At 42.6% G+C, this 13,230-nt stretch overlaps 1 protein-coding gene across 1 annotated transcript in view; it reads right to left on the bottom strand.

The window, feature by feature from the left end:
• PDE8B (phosphodiesterase 8B) overlaps nucleotides 1-13,026 on the bottom strand; it is a gene marked incomplete at its 5' end in the record, with an annotated part of 78,780 nt that extends 65,754 nt beyond the window's left edge. The window contains one exon of the mRNA XM_082497998.1: nucleotides 12,715-13,026. Coding sequence (XP_082354124.1) covers nucleotides 12,715-13,026 — 312 coding nt within the window. The remainder of the gene's footprint in view (nucleotides 1-12,714) is intronic.
• Between the last annotated feature and the right edge of the window lie 204 nt (nucleotides 13,027-13,230).

Raw genomic sequence — 13,230 nt, 5'->3', positions numbered from 1 at the left:
TCTTCCTTCAATGATAAGAAGTGACACACAAAAAATTCAGAGTACTTTTTGGTAAGCACCTTAAAAGTAATCATAAATATTTATCTTCTTCTGGTGTTCAGTTAGAAAGCCAGCTCTGTTAAATGTTCTTACAATGTGTGTCCACAGTCACAGTTAACCTGATCTGTCTCTTAACAGTTTCTGCAGTGCACAAAAATGTATTGCTGCTCTTTACCACTCAGACATTCTCAAATCCGCCTGATGACACTATCTTGTAGGAGTAGCTCTCCAGCCCAAACTCAAAGATTATCATATATGTCTAGTATCCATTTTACAACATCAGTAACACAAACTGAAACACCTTGCAACTGTGAGCAAGTTTTCTCCATTTTCCTTCATTTTGTTCCAGTGGATCCAGTGCGGCTATACTACATAAGTCCCTGAATAAAACAAGGGTATGTTGAAGCAACTCTACTCAATTGCTGTCTAACAGGCTACATGCCAAAGACTGTATGTGTGTCATGAAATATCTATTTGTAAACTTACACGTATTTCAGGCTTGGATAGGTAAACTGTATTACGTATCGACACCAGAGAATAAGCGTGCAGGAAACCAGTGTTCTCTTGATAAGACTTTACATGCAAGCTATAGAAGTAGAGAGCCCTTTTCAATTTTAAGCTACCTGCAGCCTATTTGCAATCAAATGAAAAATAACAATAAATTGAACATGAAAGGATGACCTTAAAGGAGTTACTTTCAGTAGAGCAATTTTTTCAAATCTAAGGCAAGGCCACAGATGCCTTGTAGCTCTAAGGGAAAAAAAAAAAAATCATTGATCTAAAAATAGCCTCTTGTATAAATCTGGTGGAACCCATGAAAACGATTCCCTTCTTTGAAGATGATTCATTACTGAACTCTTTGAACTGTATGGATGGTCCCTAAGCCACTAAAACGCCAGAGGGCCAAAAGAGATCTGTATGTGCATCAGCTGTTCTAGTTAATGTGTAACTGCAAAGAGACAACAAAAGAATCTTCTTGGTTGATAGGGTAGGAAAGAACAAACAAATGTAAGCCCAAATTCTAAAACTGTTGGTTTGAACTAAGTACATGTTGGGACAAAATGGTAGGTATTAGGACAAAACCCAGGAACACACTGAGGTACAAGACTTTGCTCCACACACGTTTGCGAGGGCCCAAACCCCCAAGAGCAGCATACAGATCTAATTCACTGCAGTATCTTGCCAGAGGCCATACAATATCCTTACGCTTTCTGGTCAAGTGTAACACTGATCAGTCCCACTAGTTTTTATGTTATTGATAATCTTATGATATTTCACTTTCTTAAACACCTGACTTCATACCTGAAAGAAAAGTCTGATATCTCTAACACCAGAATGCACAGAATCTAACTTAAAATGATGAAATTTTAAATATATTATTTTTAAGACTGACACAGCTCTTGTCATGAGCTTGACTCTTTAGTAGCATCTATCAAACACATGGTTTTCAATCTATTAATGGTGTGAGAAACAAACAAGTTCTGTTGCTCACTCCAAGCCCTCTTGAAGGACCAGTGTAGTAAAATGTAGCTCTGTCACACTGAAATAAGCAAAAATGCCAGAATGCACTGAGGAAACCATTGCACCAAATAAAGTGACAACATTTATACAAAGTCACTTTTGAAAGAAAAAACTGATGTTTGTTCATTCACATGCACCAGACCCACAGAGCTAATACACTGTGTGAGTCTTCTCCTCGCAATATCCTGTCTGGGCCTGGAATATAGGAGTACATGCTGCCATTTCACAAAGTTGTACCAGAAGTATCTACATGTTACAATAATTTTGATTGTTATGCCCTGCTCAGTGCTTTTGTTTGTTTGTTTGTTGGTTGTTTTTTTGTTTGTTTGTTTGGTTGTTGTTGTTGTTTTGGTGGCCTTTTTTGTTTTGTTTTGTTTCATTTTCTCCCCTTTTTGTCAAATCTCTCTTCAGGACAAGACCCCCCCCGAAAGCTCCCTTTCCTGTTTTACAGTAAAACACTGATTTAACTACCAACTTTATTCCCCCCGCTATCATAGCACCACAACAAACCAGCATGGTTTGTCTGGAGCAGTACTCCAAACAAGGAGAAAAAAATATGTGAAGCTAAGAATTTTTTTCCTTTTAAGAGTATAGACCTTGTACTAGCAAACAGACTACTTAGTAGTCTTCAATTTGCCTACGCAAATATTAAATACTTCTCTCTCAAATATTAAATTACATAGATTTAGAAGGAGTACTCTGCTGTTATGATGGGGTGGGCAATAAAATCCCAAAAGAGCACAGACTACTAGCTGACTTTAGGCAGCAGTGGATGCGTTACTACAACTTTGTAACACAGAACACTGTTTATGCCTTTCCTGTTGCAGTGAAACCCAAGTATAATTGAATTGTTTTAGAAGCTCATTAAGACTACCACAAATAAACTCCAGAAATAGCGTGTTCAAGACAATTGCTACAATCCACAAAATTTCTTAGCACTGGGTCGCAAGCTACGTTTTTCTTGTGTAGCTATAAGGTCTGGACAAAAATCACTAGATTCAGACATCCCATTTCCTTAAGACTTCCAAGTGTGATTGGCATCCTGTGCCACCAAGACAAATCTTTTTTTTTTCCCCCAAAACACCTCTCTACCCACAGGCCCTTTTAGCCCCACTCCCTTTGGCTTAAGTCTCTGTCCCGTCCTCCTCCAGCCCATAACAGATGTTCCTACCACACCACCCCAACTTAGGCTAGATTGATTACTTTCCTTACATTTTAACAACAATGTCTCACTCTGCTTAGCTCATCTCGGACCTTCACTTCATCCATCTCTTCCCTAACCATCCACTGTACCCTTATAGTACTCTAGTTGACCTTTTTCATGTCTGCAAAAACCTCCAGAACAAAGACAGCCAAAGATTTCCCAGGTTTACACCAGCCCCACACAGAGCTCCATGGGGATGGAAGCACCATCCAGCAGCTGCAGCCCACCACATCCACGGCCCACCGTACCATGTCCATGAGAATGAAAGAAATCAAAACTTTAAAGACGTCTTGCTATTCTGGCCTCCCTCACTTTGCAGTCGGAGGCATCCTGAAACGAAGCCATGGCAAGGAGTTCAACATGGCAGTTACACACCTCTTCCATGAGTCACGACACTGCTTGGCACATAAACACAGCCCTAACCATTTAACACCTGTGAATGATTTTATTCTGAAACGGAACATACCACCTTTTCCTGAAAGCTTGTGTTACAAGTAACAAGCAATAGGACAACAGCAAACAGCCACAAGTTACATCAGGGGAGGTTTAGTTTGGACATTAGGAAAAATTTCATCACCAAAAGGGTCATCAAGCACTGGAACAGGCTACCCAGGGAAGTGGTTGATTCACTATCCCTGTAAGCATTTAAAAGACGTGTAGGCGTGATGCTTAGGGACATGGTTTAGTGGTGGACATGGCAGTGCTAGGCTAACGGTTGGACTTAATAACCTTAAAGGTCTTTTCCAACCTAAATGATTCTATTTCCCAACATGATTAAACAGCCGTTTAGGAATTGGCTTGCTTTGTGACAGGAGGAAGCAGTGATTAATCGGGACAGGACTCTGGAATGGATGGATTTCAGGGAAGCGGTCTTGGAGCCACGATGAACAGAAACTCACAACAGCCAACAGTCCAGGAGGCAGGGGACTCATGGGACAATCTCTTCAGACTCTTTCAAAACAGAGAATTGAACTTGGGTGTCTCATCTCCAGAAAACACCCTCGCCACCATGTTACCACCTCCCCTGGGGTCTCTGAGTTTCAAAAGAAATTTGATACACTTTGGAAACGAACACACACAAAAGTTAAAGCCTTATTTTCACCCTCCTTTTCTAAAAGAGATTTCTTGAGTTTCTGGTTTGCACAATGGCTTGATAAGTCACATTTCATAAATGGACACAATGATTATGAAATATAACTGCAGGTGAACGATGATCAATGACAAAATTCAAGTTTACAGTGCCTTTGGACATCCTTCCAAATCTGTGATGGGGGAAGAATAAAGCCTCTTTTGCTATTCACGTGGCAAAATGGACTGCTGGAAACAGCTCCAAAGCTAACTTCAAAGACCTCATGCCCAATTCCATATTCGATTAAGCTGATTTTTTTATAGCACTAAAACACCCCTGGTAAGTATATCACTGTTTTGATTAAAACATGCGTGAAAGGAGAAAGGAATTGGACCCCGCCCCTCCAAATATAAACAAATCAATTGTAATTAAATCTAATGGATTACAGCTCTACATGCAAACTGGCTGTGAGCACAGTTTGTCCTAAGCTTATAAACGGTTGTTGAATAGCTTGTTTTCCAACAGATACATCACTTCAAAACTCCATTCTGCCCATTTGAGCTCGTTGCCTTACTTCACAGTGGACATTACTGACCCTACTAATGCAGGGTCTTTCAGCTAACTCTTGTTTCTTTGGATTTCTTATTGAAACGTAATTTCACGATATTTATTCACGTGCTCACACTTGGCTACACGCTCTATGAATTCTGTGTGCTAGAGCCCAAGTGGCCCAGGCCTTTGGAATTCCTGCTCCACCCTCTCACGCTATGAAACTAACTGACATTGGTCCAGTTTTGCCATCCCCGTAGAAAGCAAGCTGTCTCTTCAGATGCAGTATGAATCTGGGGCAAGAGATCAATGAATTGTAAATCTACATCCAAACCAGTTCTGTATTTTCCAAGTGAGAAACTCACGTTATTAAGAGCTTAATATTGAGGCTAATTCTAAAGTAGCATAATTTAGCTGAGCGGCTTCTCAGCATAAATCTAAGCTCTACCCTTTCTATATTCAAGAGATGAAACATTTGGCACTGGGTGGCCAAATCAGTGGGTGGAGATACACAGAGATATTTTTCTTTTTTTAAAATAGAGTAACTCTCTATTCACAAAGTCAGAGGTAATCCAAAGGAACAGAATGTCTGTAATACATTTTGTTCTATTATAGCTGACAATACAGGTGAGAAAGACATTTATAAATAATTGGATGCTGAAGGCTGTGGCAGTGGTTGACACAAATGGTTGACCTGCAAGGGAAAAATAAAGCTCATGAGCAAATGGACTAATGATCCTATCAAGTGAAGAAAGTTACCTGCACTAGACACTACCTCTTACCATGTCATCTTACTCAGAATTAATAATGTATCTCCAGGCAGAGCTTCCTCCTCACACAAAAGGAAAGGTGACTCAAGCTTCATGAGGCAAAAGCACCAGTGTTTTGGGGCAGTCGTGGGAACATAGAATGACCTCATTGTACTTTATGGCCTGTGAAAATTGCCCCAAAGAAGATGCCTCAGAAAAGCAAGGGGACAGTCAGCTGTTGCTGCCCTGCAAAGCCAGTGACTTACTGGGGCTAGAAATGCACCTACTGAACTGGGCCAGTGGGAGACAGTACTACCCAAGAGATCATCAGGTGGCAGTCGTTACCGTAAGCTCATGCCTTCAATCACAAAATGATGCACTTCAAACACACATTCTGTGTTCCACGATGTTCCGTACATTTATCTTTACATCAGTAAAGGTGACTTGACTTTCTGAAGCCATAATCCTGCTACCCTTGAAGTTCAGAAAATACTGGGGTTGGTTACCATGACAACAGTCCCCAAAAAGAGTTTAAACTCTGCTACACCATAAAACACTTCACATGCTATTTCCTAGCAACCACACAGGTACATACAGCTGCCACTGAAGGCAGTTTTAGAAAAGTTACGTGTATATTAACGATAATTCTACACATTTCACATACACCATGCATCTTTCACTTTGAGCTACACTGAAAACCCCTGTAACTAAGACAAACTTGGATCCTTCAAAAAAAAAATAAGCAGGAAATAGAGGCAGAGAAATAGAGGCAGAGAATTATCTACATGGAAAGTACAGTACCCTGAGATCTGGCAGCAGTGCAGGTGGTGTAAGTGGAAAATTGAACCCAAAGCACAGTTTCTTTTCCGTCTCTGGTTTTCTTTCACACCACTATTTACACTTTCACCAAATCTTACTCACCTGGACTTGAATTTTCAAGCAACAACACTTTTGAGGGAGTACACAGATAATCCCAAATGAGAATATAGTAGTCACACAAATAGCATGTCTGCTTTTGTACTATGAAGATTTTAATTTTAAAAAAGCACAACAAAACACCACAATAAACAAACCCCTCAACTCTGCTTCTTTATTGCATATAGGACTAAGGCTTATGAATGTCCCCAGGTCTAGCTGCTTTAATTTGACAACCTTACGCATGAGCACACAGCATTTCAGAAATCTCTAGCATCTAGAAACAATACTCCCTTTAACTTCTACAGGCTTTATGTATCGTTACACAAAATTCAGGACTACTTCCCAGAACATTACCAAGTTATGAAAATATGCACTTGCATTACTCCTTACTTCAGGAATGCCTAGGCTGTAGGATGCAGCCTGGGACAACTACCTGATCTAGGAACCCACAGAGACAGAAGAGGTACAGCAACCTGTCTGAAATAACAAACTCCTGGAGAAGTTGAAGGACCCCCTCCAGGAACAGGAAACATTTTTTCAAGTCAGGTGCTTAAATGTTCATTACAAGAAGTAAGCCAAACTCACCATCTCAATGTGTGGGATGTCCAAGGCAGGCAGGGGCACTTAAGCCAGATGAAAAGAAATGTCTGCAAGAGACGTTTGGTAGACTTGCTTCTTTCTTAGACTACCCACAGAGCGGGTGTGGTGTTTAGTTTCACAAGCTAAACCTACTCAATACGCTGCTGTCTAAACCACTACTAAAAGTATGACAGATGACTAGATTATTCCTCACCTGAAGGAGAGGAATGGGAAACCATGTGCCCATTTTCTGTAACACACCCTAGTCACCATCGAGCGTTCTCAGGTGCAGGAATTCAAACCTATATCTCCTGCATCCCAAGAGCACGCACTATACCCCAGGGTATATGGCACAACTACTCAGCTTGCATTATGTCTTTCAGCCGTGTGGTCAGTTTTATTTGAAACCCCTCTGCTCTGCCTTCAGCACGATCATGGAGTATTAGAAATTGTCAAAAGATCCACATCAAGCTCCTCAGAAGGTAAAACCTCATAGTCTCACGCAGCAGATGGTAAAAAGTAGAAAACAGATGCTACTAATGCTCAGTTTACCTAAACCTATTTGGTATTTTGGGCACTGAATGCAAATGTTCCAAAATAACTTTTTGCTGGAGGACTTTGAGGTGTGCAGGGATCCTGAGATGCCTATTGACTCTCAACGCCAAAATAGTTGAGGCTCATTGTTCTCTTACAAGCTTCTAACACTTTTCTTTTCTTATACAAACTAAGGGGGAGTGGGGATGGGATATGCATTTTGTATTTAATGATATAAACACCTCTCACCCACAACGGTTTTGGAAGTGCAAAATGTTGTGTCACTCAATACCAAGTAAGTTTAATCTACCAGGCTGCTCTGTTTCCTTTGCCAAGAGATTTAGTATGTTCTGAAGAAATGGTTTTCTCCGTTCTATAACACTTCTCCTGTCTATTTGCTTAAAAGCACAACTACAGTGCCTGTTTGAAGTTTGCCTGCACCATTTGTAGGAGGAATTGAAAGGTCCGATACGGAGGAGCAAATCTTTGCAGAAGTCCTTTTAGTGTTTTCATTTAAGAAGTCTGGTCTTAGTCCAAGAAAATCACTTCTCTACTAGCTGTTTGCTTTATGGTAAGAGTTATTCGGGCCAGCAGCTCTCAGAGAACAGGTAGCCTAAATTAAAAAGGCTCTGCTCTATAACAAAGTTCAACATTTTTTGTCTGCCCCAATTTTTGGGGGGGAGGTTTATTTTCCAAGTTTACCCTACATCTGGTATCTTCCATATTCTATAGAACATACTAGCAGCCAGTTAAACAGTGGTACTCTTCAAACAAAACAAGAAGTGTAAGAAGTATGGTGACTTTTCTCACACAGGAGACTGCTTTAAAGAGAAGAACTGTATTTGAAATCAAGGCAATGCTTAGAATTGCCTTTCTCCAGGACTGGGGACCTGATGCAACTGTCCCAGTACCTGGATTCTTCAATGCTCTCCATAGCACTTGGCATTTGTATTTGGCAGCTGCATCATTTTCCCTATTCCCCCAGATTTAAAAAAAAATAAATCATAAAACCTAGGTGCTTGACATATTGGAGTGCATCCTTCTCCTCAATGCTTTCACCTTGGAACTTAACACAGACCAACATTGGTAAGAGATACTGTCCCATTGTATTTCTTCTTATTTCTGAGCTTTACTTCTAATTATTATTTTGCTATAGAAAAGCCTGAAACTGTCAAAACCTGTTCCTAGTGTGACTGACTTCCAGGAGAGGTTCATAAACAGGTTTTTCTCTTCCCCAAAGAACGCGGCATAACCATTACACCTGCTGTTCATGTTTCAAGAAGAAAAATACGATAATCAATAGAAGACTGCAGAGGGTCAGGGTTTTTTTCCCACTACACTATAAGTTAACAACAAGAGCCTTAAAACTTGTTTATTCTCATAGTCTTTGAGTTTTGCTAATATTTAAGTATAAAGATGTTAAAGAAAACCATATCTATGCACGCACTTTTGCTTAGGATTTGTATTTGGCCACAATTGAAAGATGTATTTGTAAACATAAACAAGGTAAACTTTTATTATCTTTTCAAATCCCCAAGGAATTGTTTACTTCTTGCTAAACAGCTGGTACTGTTGCCCTTCAGAACCAGGAATAGTTGAGCAATGGGTCAAGCAGCCATTATTCGCTCAGTATCACCTTGCGCTCAATGTTATGCTTCAGTGATGTAAGCTAAATGCCTTGTATCTTTATATAAAGCTGATGTCGGGTTTGAGATATTAATACTGTTTGTTGTCATGTTACTGTTTGGCTTTATTAAGGAGGGAACATGGGCAAGAAATGTCTGGTTTTCACTTGAGTGTTTCTATCCAAGTACCTTAGCAACATAGCGTATGGCTGGGGGTCCTATTCCAAATTAGGGCACAGATGCATGTTATAGTACTTAGCAAGTCCACTTGGGGTATTTTTCAGGTAACCTGTAGATATTTGGTACCAAGCACTTGAAATCCACAAAGAAACACACAGATGATAGAACTGCTGATCAGTTACTCATAACCAGTGTGAGTAGGATGTAACCAACTCATCTGAATCGTCTGAACAACTCAGAACTTTTTATTAAGGAAAGGAGAAGAAAACAAAATAATTGTCTTTGTAACACTGACCTCACCCCAAGGAATATAGATTAGACGGACTTAAAAAGTAAGGTTTAGGTAAGCCACATATTTTAAGCAATATGGGATGGGTTTTGTTTTTTTATTTGAATTGCATCGGCTTGAAATCTTTACAGGTTGATTTCTTTTAACACCACTTTAACATTATGGTATAGATGAGTTTTAAAACACTGTATAAGGATAGGGTCAAATGTAAATAATGCAATACTTGATTGTGTAAACAACTAAAGAACAGTTTAGAACAGAAAATGAAGACAAACGAAGCAGCATGGTTTATGTGGGTTGAATAGTTACACAACTGGAATATTATATTAATATATAATAGTGCTAACACCCATTTGACCCGTGTATTTGTATTGTCCCCTAAATACAGTTAGATGATATTTCAATGCAGCTAATAAGTGCAACCAAGCACTACAGGAGTTAAAAGCATGTAGTATTGCTAGACATTTTTTCTGTACAAAAATAGCTAATATTTTTCTTCATTTTTTTAACTTCTATGGAAATAAATATCGTTATCACATACTATTGGAGAACTGTATTTCCATGCTTTTCCACTTCTCATAGCCCATAAGGTATCAACCACTATTTTGCCTTTATGATACATCCATAATATTCCAGCCTTACTATACTTCAGAAAAATACTGAAGTATAATATTAACCTGTAGGAAATTGTGCCAGGAGGAGCAGCAGGAATGGAGGTTCTAAGTTTAAAAATTATATAAAATATTTTACATATCTTAGTTCTTATAAGAATGGAAACATTTCTACTATATCATTAAAACAGTTGCTAAATAAAAACCTCCATCATTTGCACCAGGTGCTTGGGACTCTAAAATTGTAAAAAGAACCGAAACTATCCAAAATAATACTAGAGTGCCAATTATGAAGTTCAAAAACATCTGAACATCTGAAATACGTTCACTTTTAGTAACGGGAAAGTGGACAAATATATTTGTTTATAAGACCACATGATGTAATAACAAATAATAAACAATTCATAAGAACAGAAGAGGGCATTACCACTTAAAAAAATCTTTTTTTTTCAAATCTCAACTTAAAGAATTGTGTAAGAATTTCTAATTTGCTCTCCTCAACATAAAGAATAATCATACTTTGTCTTAAGTATTCCACTCTAAAATGTAAAAAAAAAATAACCCCCAAACCCAATAAATATAACAGTTTTTTTACTCCAGTCCTGCTCAGACTTTGTGTCTATCACTGATTATGCAGATTCTGCTTCTGAGTAAGTAAAACAGTTGATGTAACCGCAGACAATTCTGCTCGTTTCTCAGCATTTGAACAAACAGACTATGGGTTGTGGTAGTGGTTTTTTTTTCATTGTGATCTCTTTCACTTGTGTTTTCCTTAGATGAGTTCTGGATTTTTTTAAATTATAGAAGAAGATTATATAATCTTTTAATTTATTAGTTATATTTTAACAAAAGCCCATCAAATTACTCTGTGACAAAATATCCTGCTGTTACAGAAAAGTAACCTAAGGTGCAGCTGGGATCATCATTGAATCATAGAGTGGTTTGGGTTGGAAGGGACCTGAAAGATCATCTAGTTCCAACCCCCCTGCCATGGGCAGGGACACCTTCCCCCAGACCAGGTTACTCAAAGCCCCATCCAGCCTGGCCCTGAACACCTCCAGGGATGGGGCCTCCACAACTTCCCTGGGCAACCTGTTCCAGTGCCTTACCACCTTCACAGTAAAGAATTTCTTCATAATGTCCAATCTAAATCTACCCTCTTTCAGTTTAAAACTGTTACCCCTCGTCCTATCACTACACTCCCTGATAAAGAGTCCTTCCCCATCTTTCCTGTAGGCTCCCCCTTAAGTACTGGAAGGCGTCCAGGAGCCTTCCAGTAAGGTGTCGCTGGAGCCTTCTCTTCTCTAGGCTGAACAACCCCAAGTCTCTCAGCCTGTCCTCATAGGAGAGATGCTCCAGCCCTCTGACCATCTTTCTGGCCCTCCTCTGGACCTGCTCCGACAGGTCCATGTCTTTCCTGTGCTGAGGACTCCAGAGCTGGATGCAGTACTCCAGGTGGGATCTCACCAGAGCAGAGTAGAGGGGCAGAATCACCTCCCTCAACCTGCTGGCCACTCTTCTTTTGATGCAGCCCAGGATGCAGTTGGCTTTTTGGGCTGCTAGTGCACATTGCCAGCTCATGTTGAGCTTCTCATCAACCAACACCCCTAAGTCCTTCCCCTCTCAATGGGCTGCTCTCAACCTATTTTCCACCCAGCCTGTATTTGTGCTTGGGATTGCCCTGACCCACATGCAGGGCCTTGCACTCGGCCTTGTTGAACTTCATGATGTTTGTACGGGCTGACCTCTCAAGCCTTTCCAGGTCCCTCTGGATGGCATCCCTTCCCTTCAGTGTGTCAACCACACCACACAGCTTGGTGTTGTCAGCAAACTTGCTGAGGGTGCAGTCAACATGACACTGTTTGTTTTGATAGTGAGCTTTGGAATAGGGCAAAAATAGGGCAAAATTTAATTCTTAAAAAACTTTCAGGGAAATCAATGAAAAATCTACTCTGATATTAAAAAAAAAAAAAAAAGAAAAAAAAAAAGAAAAAATCATCCAAAGCAATCATCTCTTTTAACTGCTAAACTTAAGTGAAGATGTGTTGATGAGCAGGTTGCAGCAGTGCCTGCCTTAGCCACTGAGAGGGGGGACCTACGCCTTCCAGATTTGAAGTGAGATGACCCCACAGACACACTCCCAGTAACCTCTAGCCCTACACCACCAGCAAGGCATATTTACCTACGTATGCAAATCATAGTGGTTTGGTTCCCAGTTGAATACCTAGAATTCAACTATAATTGAATTGCCTAGCAGCAACAGTTCATTTTAACCAGGTATGGGGGGAAGAAGAAGGGATGAAGAAAACCCAACAGCAAGTACATTTTTTTTGCTGTTGAGAACTAAGCTGGGGGGTGGGAGGTGGGAGGAACGGACAGGGACCTTATTCTATCACATTAACACCTCTCCCAGACTCCCATTCCCTGCCATCAGCCCCAAAGCTCGAAACCAACCCTTTTCCCTCCAGCTGTAACTCCAGGAGCTATCTCAGCACAGGGGGACCCCGGAGCCAGCCCGGGGCTGCGGGCGCGGGGCGGAGGGAGCCCGAGGGGCCCGGCGGACGGCGCTCACCCCCGGGGGGGGCTCCAGGCAAGGCGTCCCCCGGCACGGCCCCCCCCTCCCTTCCCCAGCCAGCAGTGCCAGCCCGGCCCGGCCGCCGCGGCTGCGGTGAGTCAGTGGGCACCAGGGCAACCGCTCCTCACAGCTGCATCCCGCCCGCCGGAGCATCATCTTCTTCCCCGGCGGAGGCGGGGGGGACGCTCTGTCTCCGTCCTCCCTCCGGCGGGGACCCACGCTAGCCCCCACCCGGACCCCCATCCCCTCCCCCGGGAGCGGCAGAGCTTTACCTTGACGCTGGCGTTGCTGGTCTGGGTCTCCGCCTCGATGCCGCAGCAGCGGGGGGTCCTGGCCCGGGCGGAGGCGCCGGGCTCCCTGCGGTCCTTGCGGCGGGGGCCGGCGGAGGGCGGCGGCTGCTGCCGGCTCTGGTAAGCGAGGACGGAGGGGATGGAGTCGGCCGCGTCGGTCTTGATGAAGAGGCCGTGCAGGGTGGCGGTGCCCTGCGAGATGGTGGTGGTCTGGTGGGGGGAATTGGACTCGTCCGAGTCCCGGCAGTAAATCACGCCGCTCTGCGAGACGTGGATGCTGGGGGCGCAGCCCATCCCTTCCCTTCCCCTCCCCGCTCCGCTGCACCGCCGGCGGGCCGGCCCGCTCCGCTCCCACCTGCCGCCCGCCCGGGCTGCGGGGCCGCCGCCCCTGCGCCGCGCACCCCGCGGCGGCGCCGGCACCGGCACCGGCACCGGCACCACCCCCCGCCGGTGGCGCTGCCCCGGCCGCGCCCGCCCATGCGGCGCTTCCCCGGCACC

This window comes from Vanellus vanellus (assembly GCF_965231255.1).
Source record: "Vanellus vanellus genome assembly, chromosome: Z".
Classification (NCBI taxonomy): domain Eukaryota; kingdom Metazoa; phylum Chordata; class Aves; order Charadriiformes; family Charadriidae; genus Vanellus; species Vanellus vanellus.
This window is presented reverse-complemented; position numbering and strand designations above follow the sequence as displayed.